The following is a 15,978-nucleotide window of genomic DNA, read 5'->3' as shown; positions in this document are numbered from 1 at the left end:
TGTCAGGCTCTTTAAAGAGATATTGTCAAGATCGCAGTGGGGACTTGCTAACCCCAGAGAGACCCAGCATAAGGGTGAGAGGTCAGAGAATACCTCCCTTTTTGTGTTTTGCTTTTGAGCCTGACATTGCCTGTTAGCATAGGCTATCTCTCTGGAGGATTTGAACTCCAAATACAGGAGTTGACATCTCCGATGATTTTCATTTCAATGAAGCTGTGCTGCTGAGAGAACCTGGGCACCCATGACCTTGCGATGGCACTTTCCAGCCAAGCCCTCTGTAAATATTCTCCGGTAGTAATGGAAACCATGTATTTATCGAAAGGAGGATAGGGTGGGGGAGGGGGAGCTTGGCTCACACGCTGTTCATTCGAGTGCGCTTCTTCTTCGCCCCGAATTTGATGGGGTTGTTTTTAAATGCTGTTTTTATATGAGATTTGACTTCTTGATGGACATTTGTATTAGGATACTGAAGCATGCTAGCCATGTCTGTTGTCTCCACTGTCTCTGATGTGACGTTACTTGGACTGCATGAGATAGTGGGATGGGCTTTTTGTTGATGGTGTTATTGCAAAAGGAAAAAACAAAACAACAACAAAAAACCCAACTTCCACAGTGTGTGAAGTGCTGGCACCATCCTCCCTTTTATCCCCCGCTTCCCCTGGCTGCCAAGGAGCATTGATTTTGATTTGCCTCTCTGCAGTCTGTGATGAGGAAAAGAGAGGGAGAGAGGCTTTGAAATAAATTTTGAAAAAGACCTCATACTGAGTCAGCAGACAGCAGCATGTGTGTGTGTGTGTGTGTGTGTGTCCGTGCAAAGCCTAGGAGGTCTCTGAGATCATTGCTAGGGAGCTAGCTGTGTGACGAGATGAGGTACTATCTGTCACCTGGGTCCAAAAGCTGCTGCCTGCTCTCTGAGGGTGAGGGTCCTGGAGTCTGGGGGACTGAAGCCTTCCAGAGTAGGTCCACTCTCTTCTGGAAGCTTCTCTCCTTTACCTCATCCTCAACAAGCAAGATCTCTGTTTAAGTTTGAGGTTCCATCTCTCTTTGTTTTGGAAAGGGAGAGTCTGAGCCAGAGCTGTTTTGGAGAGCCCCTGGACACTTCCTGTCCCCACTCCCCCAGCTTCCTAGCCATATTTCCTCTTCACCTCTATGGATAGCCTTGTTCTATTTCCTCTCTACTGTGATGAGGAGTAGGGACCTAAACAAATCGTCACAGGATAAGGAGGCTGCGAATGCCCTGTGACACTTCATACAGCTGAGCTCATGTCTCGTGTGTGCCTGACTATTGCCATGTTTCTGAAATTGACCAAGTGTCATTCTTCCTCACTGAGGACTGAGGGAGGAAGCAGACACCGGCACACCCTACACAAATATCTCCAGGAGACACTTTGGAGGTCACTAGTGTGCACTATTTATGTTTGTTACAGTTTTGTGAGACACGGAGCCCAGACTGGTCTTGATCTCACTATACAGGAGAGGATAACCCTAAACTAGGTATCCTCCTGCCTCCACTTCCTGATTCCAGGTGTGGGCCACTACACCTGGCTTATGCTGGACTGTTTGAATATCCACAGTGAACTGTTAGAAACTGCAGTGACCGGAACACAGACTCTCTACTGTGTTCATACTATTTTCTTTTCTGAGCCTAAAGTCAAATTGGGGGAGCCCAGGTGGTCAGAAGTTGGTTGAGGATTTGGGGAGTAGGAGAGGAGCAGACTATTCCTGTGTGAGCTGATCCGAAGGCCCACAAAGGGGGTACGCTGACATCACAGTGTCTTTTGAAACCGTTAGCCAAAAGTTTATCTTTTTGAAGATTTTGATCAATTCGCTCGATACCTATTTACTGAGCATCTAGAGTGTGCCAGCTGGAGACCTCCACCTTGGAACGAACTTGGTTATGGTACAGCAACGGTCCTTTTGGAGACCAGATGCTGTGAAATGTCCCTTTGCAGTCTGGCTCACAATTTGTAACAGATCTGCCAGGTCACCATGGTGACCTCACGCCTTGCTGGCAGATTGCTATATAGTTTTTTTTTTTTTTTTTGCATGCCATGCTCTGGGCTGAATACAATTAAAAAGCTTGCTGTATTGTCTCCTCAGTGGGAAGATTGGTCCCTTTGTACATAATCAAAGACCCCTTCACAGAACGAGTACTGCCCACCGTGGAGTACTGCACGAGGTGCTTCCTGAGGCTTCGCCCGAGAGATCCTCACCCTAGTGGTAGTGCCACTGAGCCCATTTTACAGATGAAGAAGCTGAAGGTGCCCAACAGCCAGTGGCCGATCTAAGGTTTGCATTTGAATCCGTGTGACACAGGGAGGCACTAGCATTAGATCAAGGGGCTCTGGTGTTGTTCATTTGAAAGCAAGCATTGTGTTTCCTCGCTCATGAGCAGACACTGCTAGTCCAGAGGCAAGGACGCACCTGTGGGCCAGCAGGGCGTGTCTACATTAGCTCAATGGAAAGAATGCCTTATCTGGGGGCACTTGAGAGCTGGCTGAATGGTTTCAGGGGGTTTCTCCCAGCTTCAATAAAGTCCAGGGTGAAGGGTGTCTAATGTGCAAATGGCTTGTCCCACTCATCTCCTTGGCTATGGGAAGTTTTTCTTACCTCTCTTATCTATCTTCTCTCCTGAACCCCAGACTCCCCCAAAGTCTTTGCACTGTAAGAGTCAAGGAGCCCATGTACATGGCAGAGATGGTTGTGAAGGGCATTTGGAACCTGGGGGACATTCTGTCTGGGTCCTGACATTGTTGCCTTGTGCTCTTTTCTAAGTGGAATTTCCTACCTGGACGCTTTGTACATATTTGTTACACTTTTAATAAAAAAATGATTGTGCACCTCCAGTGAAGACCTGTGCGTGTTCATTTCCTTGGGGAAGGTCGGTCCTCAGGGACCACGGGATGAGCATAGCTGCACAGTGACAGGTGACTCCTCTCTGCACAGGCAGTGCTAGCACATGGAGGTCAGAGGTCAACTACAGAAACTGTCACCTTTTTTATTGACAGGATCTCACAGGGCTTCACAGCCCTGGCTAGCCTGGAACTCAATAAGTTGACCAGGTACTCAGAGGTCCAATTGCCTCTGCTCCTAAGTGCTGGGATTACAAAAAGGTATGTGCCACTATGCCCAGCTCCACCTTGTCTTTTGAAACTGGGTGTCTTCATTGACCTGCAGCTCACTGAGGCAGCTAGACTAGGTGCCTAGCAAGCCCCATAGGGGCACGATTGCCACCTGAGACTACTAATTTGTACTTTGTTAGATCCCTGGCAAGTTCTGGATTTATTATTTTAGATTATTATGGTTTTTGAGATAGAGGTCATGATACAGTCGGGGACCTGCCTCGACTCTCAATCCTACCCTCGGTCTCATTAGAGTTGTGAACCATGACATGTAGACGAACCAGCCACTCTCCCCTCTACCTACCAGTGCTGGAGATGGGGCCTGGAGCCCTGTGCATTCGCAGCCAGCATTCTCCCACTGAATCATGTCCGCCCTCACTGGCAGAATGTAAGCAGATTCTCTGCTGATGAGCAGAGCCCTGGCCAAGCAAGTGTTTCCTGATCACCACCAATTCCACACCCCCAGTCAGCAGTGGGGTGTGCTGCGTGGGCACCCAAACAGCAGTGAGATGTGGGGCTTCCAGGGCACACAGACTAAAGTGCTCTGATAATATCTCTCAATTCAGAGTCAAGGACACCCTGGTATGTTTTTGTGGGCACTAGAGTCAGAGTGTGGTAGTCTCAGATGCAGCCTATGCCAGCAGCCTCCTTTGGGATGTCCCTGAAGACTGTCTCCCCAGAAGTCACGGTCCAACGTGGCTCCCTCTCTTCTCTTTTGTGTGTCTATGTAGTGCGTATGTGCATACATGTCTGTCTATGTGAGGCCAGAGGTCAACAATCAGTGTCTTCATCTGTCCCTCTCCTCTTCATTTTTGGAGGCAGCATCTTGGACTGAATGTGGAGCTAGGCTGGCCGGCCCCAGGAATCCGTGTCTTCTCTGCCCCCAGATTTGCTGCCACACCCAGCTTTTTACATGGGTTCTAGGGATCCAAACTCAGCTCCTCATGCTTGTGTGGCAAGCATTCCACCTACAAAGGCACCTGTGCAGCCAATCCACTTTCTATTTCTTTCTCGGCTTCTCTAGGGAGAAGCATCCGCTGTGTCTCCACAGGCGCTGCACCTCAAAACAGATCTATCTGGCTTCAGGAGGCAGACTGACCGACAAATATAAGTTGCGTCCACAGAGAAGGTTTATTGGCAGAAGGTTCTCAAAGACACCGAAGACAGCCACATGTGCCAAAGGAAAGCACCACAGACCTCAGGCCTGCTCTCGTTTCATCCTTAGCATCAGGACGGACGGTCCCAATGCTCCATACCTGTATGTCATTCCCTTTGGAAAATGCTGGCCCGGTCAAGCTCAGTCCAAAGCAGGCCTTTCTTCTTCCCACACACTTCTTGAAGATTTATTTTGTTTTAAATTATATGTGTGCATGTGCCCCGCCCCCATATACCCTTCATGTATGTGTAGGTACCTGCAGAGGTCAGAAGAGAGCCCCCAATTCCCTGGAGCTGGAGTCAACAGTAGTGAACCCCTTGATGTGAGTGCTGGGAATTGCACTCTTAACTGCTCTGGCTTCTCTCCAGTCTCCCTATAATGTTATTCTCAGGTTCTTATGCACAAACAAGACTCTGAGGACTCAGTGCGATTTGAGTCTCTGTCTCACAGATACTGGGCATCAGACACAGAACCTGATGGATGCTCCACTGATCCCCTCTCCAGGGGACACTTCTCCATAGCCCGGTGTTTGGGAAACTCTGCCCTAGCTAGGACAGAAGCAGAGTCATCTAAGCTGGGAGAAAGCCCCTGATGAGATGTCCCCCTCACAGCGTGGAAAATGAACAAGTAAGATCCTAGGCTGTCTATCATCTCACTGTTGCTGGGGGACACCCCCACCTGTGCATTCTTTATATGGCAGGGGGACAGTTTACATTTCCACAATGTTAGAGAATGGGGGTGGTAAAACCCCTGGAGCATCCGCCGGTAACCCACACTGCTTTCCTCTTCTCTCCCTTTCAAAATGGAATCTCAGGTAGCCCAGGCTATCCTGGAACTTGCTTTGTAGCCAAGGAATGCCCCTGAACTTCTGATCCTCCTGCCTCTACCTCCCAGTCTGGCATTACATGCATGCACAGCCGTGTCTAGTTTATGTGGCACTGGGCATGGAACTTGGGGCTTCCTGCATGCTAAGCAAGCACATTACTCGTTGGGCTACACCTGCAGGCCTGCTAGTTTTCTTGGTCCCAGTAAGTAACACAACATGCTAGGTTTTGTAACCCCACTGGCTACAGGGTATAGGGATGTCACATCGTCATGCAGAGCTTGGGGTCAGGTTTCCAAGCCCCACTCCCAATAGCTGCCTCTGCTCCACCCCATGCTCCACTTCTGTGAGTCTCCCCAGCTCCAATCCCTCCAAAATGCTGACAGATGTTTCCAGACAAAGTGATCTCTGATGAAAACCAGCTTCAGGCAGCCCCACCGCTCTTCCTAGGTGCCCTTTGGGCTAGAGAGAACAGAGGAGCCCATCCTCCCTTTCCTCTTAGAACATCCAGACAGCAGGATTGTTTAACATCATGGCCATTGCCATAGTAACCGAGCTTGAAGGATGCTATGGTCTCCTGGAAAGGGTGTCTTGCTGGTACCAGGGAAGAGCCGAAGAGAAAGGAAGAAATCCAGACAAGGGGTTACCCAGAGGCATGAGCCCTGGACCTCCTGGGGGAGGGAGATGGCAGTGAGGCCCCCATTTCCCCCAGGGCATGAATGCTAATCTGCCCACTAGCCATGCAGAGTTTTCTCAAACTTGGCTGGGGCCAGCCTGTTGTGGGGACATCAACAATGAGAAAACAGAGTTGAGAGAGGGTGAAGGCAGGCAGGTAGGCTTCCGGAGGCTTCTGCGTGGTCACCTGTGCTATCTCAACCCTAGTTTCCAAGCAGAGTTTCCCAACGGAAGCAGCAGCTGTGTCCTGGGGACTGGCATGTGAAGTGCACCTGCGAGCCTGCTCCCAGTGCTCCCTGCGGCCCCTCTCTGGCATTTGGTTAAAGATATAAAGCAGTCTTTTTAGAGGCTCTGGAAGGGCTGTTGTTTCTCTGAGCTAATTACCTCACTAGAGAGAGGGAGGGGAAAATGAATTGATTGTTCCTGAGCCATGAGACATCTAGGACAGGGATTGAACTGTTAGCTTCGAAGGCTCCCAGAAGAGGCAGCCATGTCCACCAGAGCTCTGCACAGGCCTGAGCTGTCAGCGAGGGAGTGACAGAAGAGGATGAGGAGAGAAGAAATGACAGAGGCCCAGTAGCATACACCCAGGAAAAAAAGAAATCAGGACAGTCAAGTCTTTCCACAGTTCCCACTGCTTGACCTCAGGAGGCAGCATCCCCAGCCTGTGTGCTCAGTGCAGGCCGCCTCTGCTGTGCCGGACACTCGGGCCACTGATCCTTAGCTACTGAGGGATGTGAGCCCGGCCTCTGCACTTCTGATAAGCTAGCTCTGCTGGTGTCTGCACGGGAGGCTCATCAGCCTGTGTTAGCTGGGGACCACATCCAGCTTCTCACCTCAGTCTCCTCGTGTGGTGGGTGAAGCCTGGTGTTCGCAAGCTAAACATTCTCCCCAGACCTGGGTCACGTCATGAGAGGCTGTACTCTTTCAGCTCATACCGGTCTGTAGCATGGAGTGCCAGCAGCAGGAAGCAGGTTAAATAGGGGAGGATTGAGGGGACGGACCACCTACCTGCAGGAAGCTAAGTCTGAGTGAGGAGGGCTCCCCTATCTGGTGGGGCAGAATGCACACACTGTACCAGGGCGATGAGGAATGTGTTGGTGGGGAGACCCTGGGCCATCAGGTAGAGGTGGTGGAAGGCAGGAGAAAGCGCTGGAGGTTGTTTTCCAGGAATCATCAGGGCTGGGCTCAGCAATGCTGGGCCCTCTGGCATCTCCAGACACTTGCGTTCCGCTCAGTACACCTGCAAGTGTGCAGATGTGGCTCCATCCTTCCAGCAGCGCAGGGTATCCACGGCAACTGAGCGGCAGAGCGGGCAGGTGCGCTCGCGGTCCAGCCACAGACAGAGGCACTCCTCGCAGAACACGTGCTGTGGGCACAGCGGTAGGAATGAGTGTGATCCGTGAGCTTGGGGACTGGGTCATCCATGCCCTCCAGGAGCTTGTGTTCCAGGAGGGGAGACAATAGGTCCCGACACATCTAAAACAGCAGTATCAGTGGCTGGTGTTCTGACTGGAAGGCAGAGGTGGGGGCCTGGGGAAACACCCCTGGGAAAGCAGCACCTTCCGTGGGAGGGCGGAGTTGGCTGGGGATAAGAAGCACACCTGAAGAGCACATGCAAAGGTCCTGAGGCCAGGATGTGTGGCTGGGTCGGAGGGGCAAGGGGATGCTGAGGCAGACAGGCACACAGAGCAAATGAACATGAGGTCAGAGGGCTGATGGGGCACAGACTGTGTGGACCCTGTGAACCATGTGAGAACTTGGACAATTTTCTTTTTGGTCTCTTTCTCTAGTCTAGACTGACCAGAACTCACTGGAAAAGCCAAAGCTGGCCTTGAACTGTTGACCATCCTGCCTGTGGCTCCTCAGTGCTGCGGTGACAGGCGTGTCCCCTTGCCGGGTTTATTCAGTACTAGAGACTGATGCCAACGCTTCATACCCGCCAGGCGAGAACTCTGCCAACTGAGCTCATTCCCAGCAGACAACTGATAATTTTGTAAACGTAAAAGACCCATTTGCTTGTTAGGTTGAGAACATGCTGGTCCATGCAAGTCCCCGCACAGGTCACACAAGCTGGGTGAGTGACAACTTCCTCGCAACTCACTTTCTTCATCTGCAAAATGGGGGTAGTAACCCTGTCTGAGCACGCTCAGCAGGCATGTGAAAACGGCTCAGACAAACAGACAAACACAGGGGTTTTCCATTGGCTTCTGGATGGCATGTCAGATGCCTGTGTCCATGAGGGCACAGCCTTGATTAGCTCTGTCGCTGTGTCTGAGAAATGTGGGTCAGGACAGGGACTCATGGGGCTCTAGGGTGAGGAAGACCCTGAGTCTGCCTCCTTGGGGGAGAAGCGACAGAGTCCAGGGCCAAGTGCAGGAATTCAAGGAACCAGGTCTGCCTAGAGTCCTAGCCGAGGAGTTCACGAGCCTTAGCCTGCCTCTGTCCACCTCTGCAGAGGGAGGAGGCATATGGAGGACAAGATGAATCTGAACCCCTCCCCAGCCACACTACTCTTACCCACCACTGTGGGCCACCTGAGGGTGGCCGGTGAGATCATCACACTCTTCAGAGGAGTCCTGTTCTTCGCCAGTGTGAGTGCCTGGCCCAGTCCTCCTTTCCCTCCTCCTCTCCTTCCTTCTCCTCTTCCACTCCCTCTTTCTCTCTCTCTCTCTCCTCTCTTTGAAACAGGGTTTCTCTGTGTAGCTCTGGCTGTCCTGAAATTCACTCTGTAGACATAGACCAAGCTGTCCTTGAACTCACAGACATCTGCTTGCCTCTGCCTCCTGTGCTGCAATAAAAGGCGTGTGCCACTAGTGCCCAGCTAGATACAGACTCTAAAGCATCAAGCACAAGTAATTTTTAAGCCCCAGTGGGCATCATAGTTTTCCTGACTTCTTGGCTATTCATACATTCAGCCAGGCTCACAGTGGTCAAGAATGTTCACACTCAGCCAGGCTCACAGGGGTCAAGAATGTTCACACTAGCCAGGCTCACAGGGGTCAAGAATGTTCACACTCAGCCAGGCTCACAGGGGTCAAGAATGTTCACACTCAGCCAGGCTCACAGGGGTCAAGAATCAGGAGAGTGCTTTCTTCTCTGACAGCTCTCTGCTCTTTGGCAAAGGAATCCTTTAGAAGTCCAGGTTTGTGCCGAGCACCTCTGTTTCCTGAGTTTCTGTGTCTTGGTGGACAGCACACCATGGCACATGAAAGGCTACATGGACCAGCACAGGAACAGAGCTGTAGCCTCTGTAGACACTCACTGCCCAATGACCTTATATCCACAATCTGTTTCCGGGGCACTACCTCAAGGGGGGCACTGAGGGCAGAGGAAGTGATATGCTGAGGTTCACCCTATAATTCTTTGAAAGGGAGACAGGTGGGTTCTCCACCCACCCATCCATCCATCCATCCATCCATCAATTCATCCATCCATCCACCCACCTACCAAACCATTCATATCCATTCACTCATCTTCATCCACATCCATATCCACCCACCCACCCATCCATCCCATCTATCCACCCACTCACTGCGTCAGTACTATGTCTCTGCAAATACAAGACAGTAATAACTTCCACTCTCAAGGTCCTTGCAGTCTGGCCAAGGGAAGACAGACCTTACATTATCATTAACTCCATAAATGATCATGCTGACAACTGGGAAGGGATCTGTGGTGAAAGTCCACAGTGTCTAAGACCATGGTGTGTAAGAGCATAGTGTGTAACAACACACTATGTAAGACCACAGTGTGTGAGACCACAGTAGCCAGGAACATGGCTAGTCCGGGGACAAACGAATGGGGAACGTTTCTTAAGTGGCATCTGAGCTCGCTCATTCATTCATTCATTCATTCATTCGTTCATTCAATACAGAAAGGCACTTTCACCTGCATGGGTCTCCTCTGCCCTTGTGGGCCCAGTACACAGCAGACGAGAAAGGTGGAGATGTGAACTCAGTCAGCCACTATATGTGGCTGCCACTCCTAGATCTAAGACAATGGTGTCTTGTTCCCCCCCTCCCAAGAAGTCCTCATCCACCTTTGGGAAGATGTGGTACCAGGAGAATGGAAGAGACAGACAGATTGAGGCATGGAGAGGCTGCCAGGAGAATGACTTCCCCTCGCCATCATGTTCAGATAATCCTCGTCACGGAGAAGGAAATACAGATGGCTCCAAAGCATGAGCAGAGATGCCCAGCCACACTCATAATTAGGGAAATGCAAATGAAAGAGAGCTGAGACAGCACTGTCACCTGTCAGTCTGGCAAATAAAGGGGTCTGGTGACGCTGTGTGCAAGCGAGGGTAGGGGCAAGAAGCTGGCTACACTACATATGAAGAACAGGCACACAGTCGCTCCAAAGAGGGCAATTTAGCAAGATCCACCAAAATGGAGGACCCTCTGACCCCAGTAATTATACCACTAGGAATTCACGCTACCATCCGAGACAGAATGCCTGCTGGGAACCCCGATCACAGGCCATGTGGGGCTTCAGAGGCTCTCTCTACCTGAGTGAACTCCTTTAATCAACCATGGCTCAGGTGGGCATGATCCATCTATTTCAGTCACCTTTGCAGCAACATAAGATGCTACGAGATGGGGCCTCAGTGGGGAAATAGCTAAACAAATGATTGTCTGTCCCCAGAATGTCAGATTTGCAGCTGGAACACAGAATAAGGATGGACCTCTAAGCGCTGACCACAGGTTACAAAGGTGCAGAGCAACACACAGCTCAGGGAAACTATGCCACAAGTTCAGTTTGTCTGCTTGTTTGTTTAGTTTTGTTTTTTCGAGACAGGGTTTCTCAGTAGCCATGGAGCCTGTCCTGGAACTCCCTCTGTAGACCAGGCTGGCCTCTGCTTCCCAAGCGCTGGGATTAAAGGCGTGCGCCACCACTGCCCAGCCGGTTCAGTTTGTTTTAAAAGATGTTTACGGGTGTGCATGTTAACACGTGCACATGCTATGATGGACAAGGCTGTGAATTCTATAAAATATCCGTGGCAAGAATAAAGGAACTGGCCACTGCGTTGCTTGTGAGGACAGGCACAGGACGACAGCTGAGGATGAGGGCACATGGCCTCTCACTACACTTTGCATTTGTTTGTTTGCTGTGTGTGTGTCTGGTGCACGTGTGGGAGTCAGAGGAGAATGCACCGGTTCCGAGGCCGGAACTCAGGCCTGGCAGGCTGTGCAGCAGGCGCCGTCACCGGCTGAGATACCTTGCCGCCTTGCTGCCTCCATCTTGGTGTATTTTGCAAAACATTTTTTTCTTAAAAAAACAAAGCATAACCCTTTGTTCTGGAAGAAGTTTAAAGTCGTGGAAAAGTTCAATGATGGTCCCCACCCAGGCTCAGTTTCCCCTCGCATTATTCATGACTGGGAAGGGGATTTGTCAAAGCAAAAAGAACTGGACTGACACGTGACTACTGAGGGATTCGAGGCTCAATTTAAATTTGATCAAACAGGCAGTTTTATCCTCCTCTGTCCCAGGATAGAAACTCAGTTACAAATTGTATTTTGTTGTCATGTCTCCTTTCTGGAGTTTGACTCAGGTAAACTAAATGTCTTGGGGGGGGGGGGGCTTGCCTTGGAGCTCAGGCTGGCCTTGAACTTCTGGGCAGAGATTCTTTTGCCTCTGCCTCTCAAGTGCTGGGATTAAAGATGTAAACCATTACCTGGGTACACCATCAATTTAAAAACAAGTAACATTAGGGGGATGAGGTTGTAGCTCAGTTAGTAGTTAGTTGCAGCTCACACGAGCTCTGGGCATGGCAGTGTGTACCTACAATCCCAGCATCTGAGAGGCAGAGGCAGAAGATCAGGTCAGTCATCCTTGGCTCCACAGTGAGTTTGAGACTATGAGATTAGTCTGAGCTACATGAGACCCAGTCTCACCAAAAAGAAAAAAACAAAACAACAACAACAAAACAACAGAACATTAAAATTTCACTCAGAAACAAAATCCTATGAAGTCTCTCAGGCAGCAATAACAAATTCCTTCTTGCTAATGCTAAAAGAGGACCCTAGCTCCTATCCCATCTTCTGAGGGTGTTATGGGGACCATCTGCCTTTCTTCTCATTCCTTCTGGAAGCAGGCTTATGCAGAAAGCCTCCTCAGACTGGGGCATGTCACTCTGCCCCGTCCCTGGGGACTCTGCATGAATCTCTCTTACACAGCTCTTCTCACTGCCTGCCTTGCTTCATAGTTATTTATGACTATGTGTCTGCATCCCCGAGGAGGCCGAGAGCTTCCAGAGGAGAGACAGGCTCTGTGCATCTCCCGCCTCGCCTCTCAACTCTGATCATTGCTCAGACCCAGCTCACAATCACTGAATTGACACCTGGCCCCTAATGTCAGGAAGAGGGGAAGGGGCACATTAGGGAGTCAAAGCACTTACCACCACGGCTTAGGGACCCCCATAGCAATGGAAACAAAAGATACTGATAACTGCGGATAATAACCAAGACAAGGCTGGCGACTGCTGTTGTTCAGTGATCCAGGTTTAGCGCTGCACAGATGACCTCATTTAAATGCAGCCAGAGCTGGCGCAACAGGCGGTATTCGACTTTTTTTTTTTTTTTTTTTTGAGACAAGGTTTCTCTGTGTAACAGTCCTAGCTGGCCTCAAACTCAGAGATCTGCTTACCTCTGCCTCCCAAGTGCTAGGATTAAAGGTGTGCACCACCACTGCCTGACAGTATTAGACTTATTGTGACTGTGGTTGGACACATACGCAGTAGGCAGTATCATGATCATTTTATACTTGTCATGGGGAGATGGATTTGTCCCCCTCCCACACATTGCATCAAGGATCAAAAACACATGTGAGCCCAATGCTGGGAGGCGGAGGCAGGAGGATCCTGTGTTCAAAGATTCCTGAGCTAGTCCCGAGTTAAATCCACAGCATGGACACTTTTAAAGAACTGTGGCTGGAATTCGCACTCGCAATGGTCTAATTTCACACACCAAGATGGACATTTACCAATGACACCAAGGCTCAGAGAGAAACGCAGCCTGCCCTTGGCTACCCAGCCAGTAGAGGCAGGGGTGGGATTCAAACCCTGGTGTAGCTACCTCTGGTCTTGACAGGTTGCCCCCATAGACCACACTAGAGCCCTGAGATGGGCTCCCAGGATGGGCATTTTGTGGAGCGGAGTCCCAGTGGACACTGCCACTCACCTGGCACAGGAGAATCATAGGGTCTCGGAACTCAGCCTGGCAGATGGCGCAGATAGCGCCCGCTTCTGTGCACTGCTGCCCCGTGGCTCGGACCCCATAATTCTGTGTGAGGAAGAGGGGGAGGGGAGACAGACAGCATGAGCCCTCAGAGGCAGCACCTGTGGTTATGAGGAAGGCTACCCTGCCGTGGGCTGAGACTCACTCACCTGTTTGGAGCAGAGGAGCTTCAGTGCTTTCCTGACTCCACCCACGCGGCCACAGATGTCGAAAGACTGAAAGCAAAGCAGAGGGAAGGCTGAGCACCTTCGCCCGGAAGCCCCCACCTTTGCCTCTGATCATTTTCAGGAAACCTCTTCCCCTTTCTATCCGTGTTGCCTGACTTCTGTCCTGACGCAGATCAACAGTCCCCTCTGCTACCCTGATCAGATAAATAAACAGCATGTAAACTGTCTTTCCCCTTGCCAAGCCCAGGGAGGCACTACTAATCAATTACAGCACTTTTCCAGCACTAGAGCCGGCCACTGGTAGCTGATCACAGTGAGCAAGATCAAGCCCCAAGGCTGATTCTGCACAAATTGCCTGACTGGCCCTGCTGGAAGGAAGCAGAGTGAATGCATTCACTGTCCCTTGAGCCTTTAAAGACAGAAAGAGAGAAGGAAGAGAGAAGGGAGGGACCAGTTGGACAGTTTAGTCAGTAGAGCACTTGCCATCAGCTTTACTTCCTGAGTCGAACCCTAGAACCCACCCGGGGTAGGGGGAGGAGAAACCCAACTCTGGCAAGTTGTCCTCTGACCTCTGTATGTATACTGTAGCATGTGTATGCCTCATCTGTATAGCTAAATAAGTTCATTAAAAACAGTATTGGTATATGCTATGATACTATGATGTGGGTTAATCTCAAAACCATATGGTAAATCAAACAAGCCACATCCCAAAGGCTGCTGCTGCACACACACACACACACACACACACACACACACACCCCACTGATAGGTAACACCCAACACCAGCACATATGTAGCCACAGGACATGGGTTAGTGGCTGCCTGGTTCTGGGAGGGGAGGAATGGAGAATGGCTGCTGCCAAGGAAGGCTTGGTACAGCAAATGCCACTGACTGCCCCTGACATGAGGTTAGCAGCCACCAGGCCTGGTGATGCAGGCTTGTAATCCTTCCCGGCTTCTCCAGAGGCTGAGGCAGGAGGATTGGGAGTTCAAGGATGGCTTGGGAGCTTGGTGAGAGCCTGTGTCGGAGTTTTAAAGGGACACGGCAGAAGGGCAGAATGCCCGCCCACCATGAGCAAAGTCAGGGGTTCAGGTCCCAGCATGAGAGAAAGGAGGAAGAGATAGATTGACTGATGGCTAATTCTATGCTATATAAAATGCATTTTGATTTGAAAACCAGAAGATGCTAGTGGCTGCCCTAGCTCCTCTGTAGTCCCTCAAGTCAGTCCCAGCATGCCCTGGGCCAGCTCACCTTGCACAGACTGTAGAGAATGATCAGGACCCCTCCCAGGAAGTAGCTGTTGGAGGAGTCGTCCCCCATGATGTATTTGTACCACAGCTGGATGGGAACAAGTGACCTGAACAGCTGGCTCAGCTCCTCGATGACCAGATAAAACTTACCCTGCAGCCACACAAAAAGCATCAATTAGTGTTAGCAGCCAAGACCCAGAGGACAAAGCTGGGGCCCAGACACGGCCATAATGACAGTCCAGGTCACAGGCAGGCCATTAATCAGCTTTGGAAAGCACTCAAGCTGGCTCTAATGGGGACCGATGGATGTGGCCAGGGAGACATGGCTCCTGCCCGAAGTCCTTGTCCACCGCCCACTGCCCACTGTTCACCAGATCAAAGTGCCAGGATCAGGTGTCAGGGATGGAGAAACAGAACACTTTGGACACGGGGCGGGTGTGATCACTGTCTGACTAGTATAGTATGGAGGGTGGAGGACAGTCGCTGCCTCCTCCACGCTACCACAGAGAGCCGACTCTGGTACCACAGGGTAGGAGCAACAAAAGCCAGGCTGGGAGCCAAGGACAGGCACCCACTTCTGCACTTCTACCTCCTGTGGCCCCCAAAGCGGCCAGATGTTATCTTGTGAAGGATCTTGCCATGGGGCCTCGCTCTTTCTGGGTTGACTCTCATCCTGACAAGCCCCAGAAGGAGATTCCCATTTTTCACTCCGCGGAGTTACTCTAAAGACAACGAGTAGGAAGAGGACCCAGTTCAGTGCCGGGCCACAGGGTTAGGGTCCTTCTTCCCTTTGGCTGTGAACAAGTCTCATGAGGGCCTGAGCTAGCAGAGGGGCAGAAGTGAATCCCCTCATGGAATCCAATGAACGTGAACACTCGCTTGATGGGGGACCCTTGGCACCCCTCCAAGGAGGTTCCCTGGGAGAAAAGGACATGAGCCCATTTGAAGGAAATGTTCTTGGCTGCTGTAGTCACAAGACCCACTAGCTGAAAACTGCCCAAATGTTTCACCCATAGCTGAACACATAACACAAATTCAGACAATATTTATAAAATAGGAGAGTACTTGGCTATTGAAACTAACAATAACAGATGACTGGTATGTACCACCAAGGCTGGATTTCACAGGCATCATGGTATTTCAAAGATGGCTATAAAAGACTCCATACTGGGCTGGACAAATGCTCTAGTGGAGAAAGTGTTTGCCAAACAAACATGAGGACTGGAGTTCAGAGCCCTACCACCTGCATTAAAGCCAGGCAGGCGAGGCAGCCCACTATAATCCCAGAGTTTGGGGATCAGGGACAAAGGATCCCAGGGAAAGCTGGCTAACTAGAGTAGCTGGATCAGCGGGTTCTAGGCTTCATGAGGAATTCTGCCTCAGTACATAGAGAGTTAGAGGAAAACATTCAACATCAATTTGGAGCCACCACATACACACATGGATGTCACATACATACATACATACACACACCACACCACACCACCACACCATACACACAAAGACTCTACATGATAATTCTTGTTTATAGAAAGTCTCAGAATAG

General features: G+C 50.6%; 1 protein-coding gene across 4 annotated transcripts in view; it reads right to left on the bottom strand.

Annotated features, from left to right (window-relative positions):
- Positions 1-4,243: 4,243 nt before the first annotated feature.
- The window catches only part of Rnft2 (ring finger protein, transmembrane 2), a 64,608-nt gene continuing 52,873 nt past the window's right edge, over positions 4,244-15,978 (bottom strand). For 3 of the 4 annotated variants that reach the window (XM_050159073.1, XM_050159072.1, XM_050159074.1), the window contains exons 8-11: positions 14,434-14,583; positions 13,164-13,229; positions 12,958-13,059; positions 4,244-7,145 (exon numbers count right to left, since the gene is read on the bottom strand). In XM_050159073.1, coding sequence (XP_050015030.1) covers positions 7,011-7,145; positions 12,958-13,059; positions 13,164-13,229; positions 14,434-14,583 — 453 coding nt within the window. In that variant the 3' untranslated portion in view covers positions 4,244-7,010. The remainder of the gene's footprint in view (positions 7,146-12,957; positions 13,060-13,163; positions 13,230-14,433; positions 14,584-15,978) is intronic. The other variant, XM_050159075.1, reaches the window with a different exon arrangement.

Source organism: Alexandromys fortis, unplaced genomic scaffold (assembly GCF_014885135.2).
Source record: "Alexandromys fortis isolate MF-2015 unplaced genomic scaffold, M_Fortis_MF-2015_v1.1 scaffold_90, whole genome shotgun sequence".
Classification (NCBI taxonomy): domain Eukaryota; kingdom Metazoa; phylum Chordata; class Mammalia; order Rodentia; family Cricetidae; genus Alexandromys; species Alexandromys fortis.
This window is presented reverse-complemented; position numbering and strand designations above follow the sequence as displayed.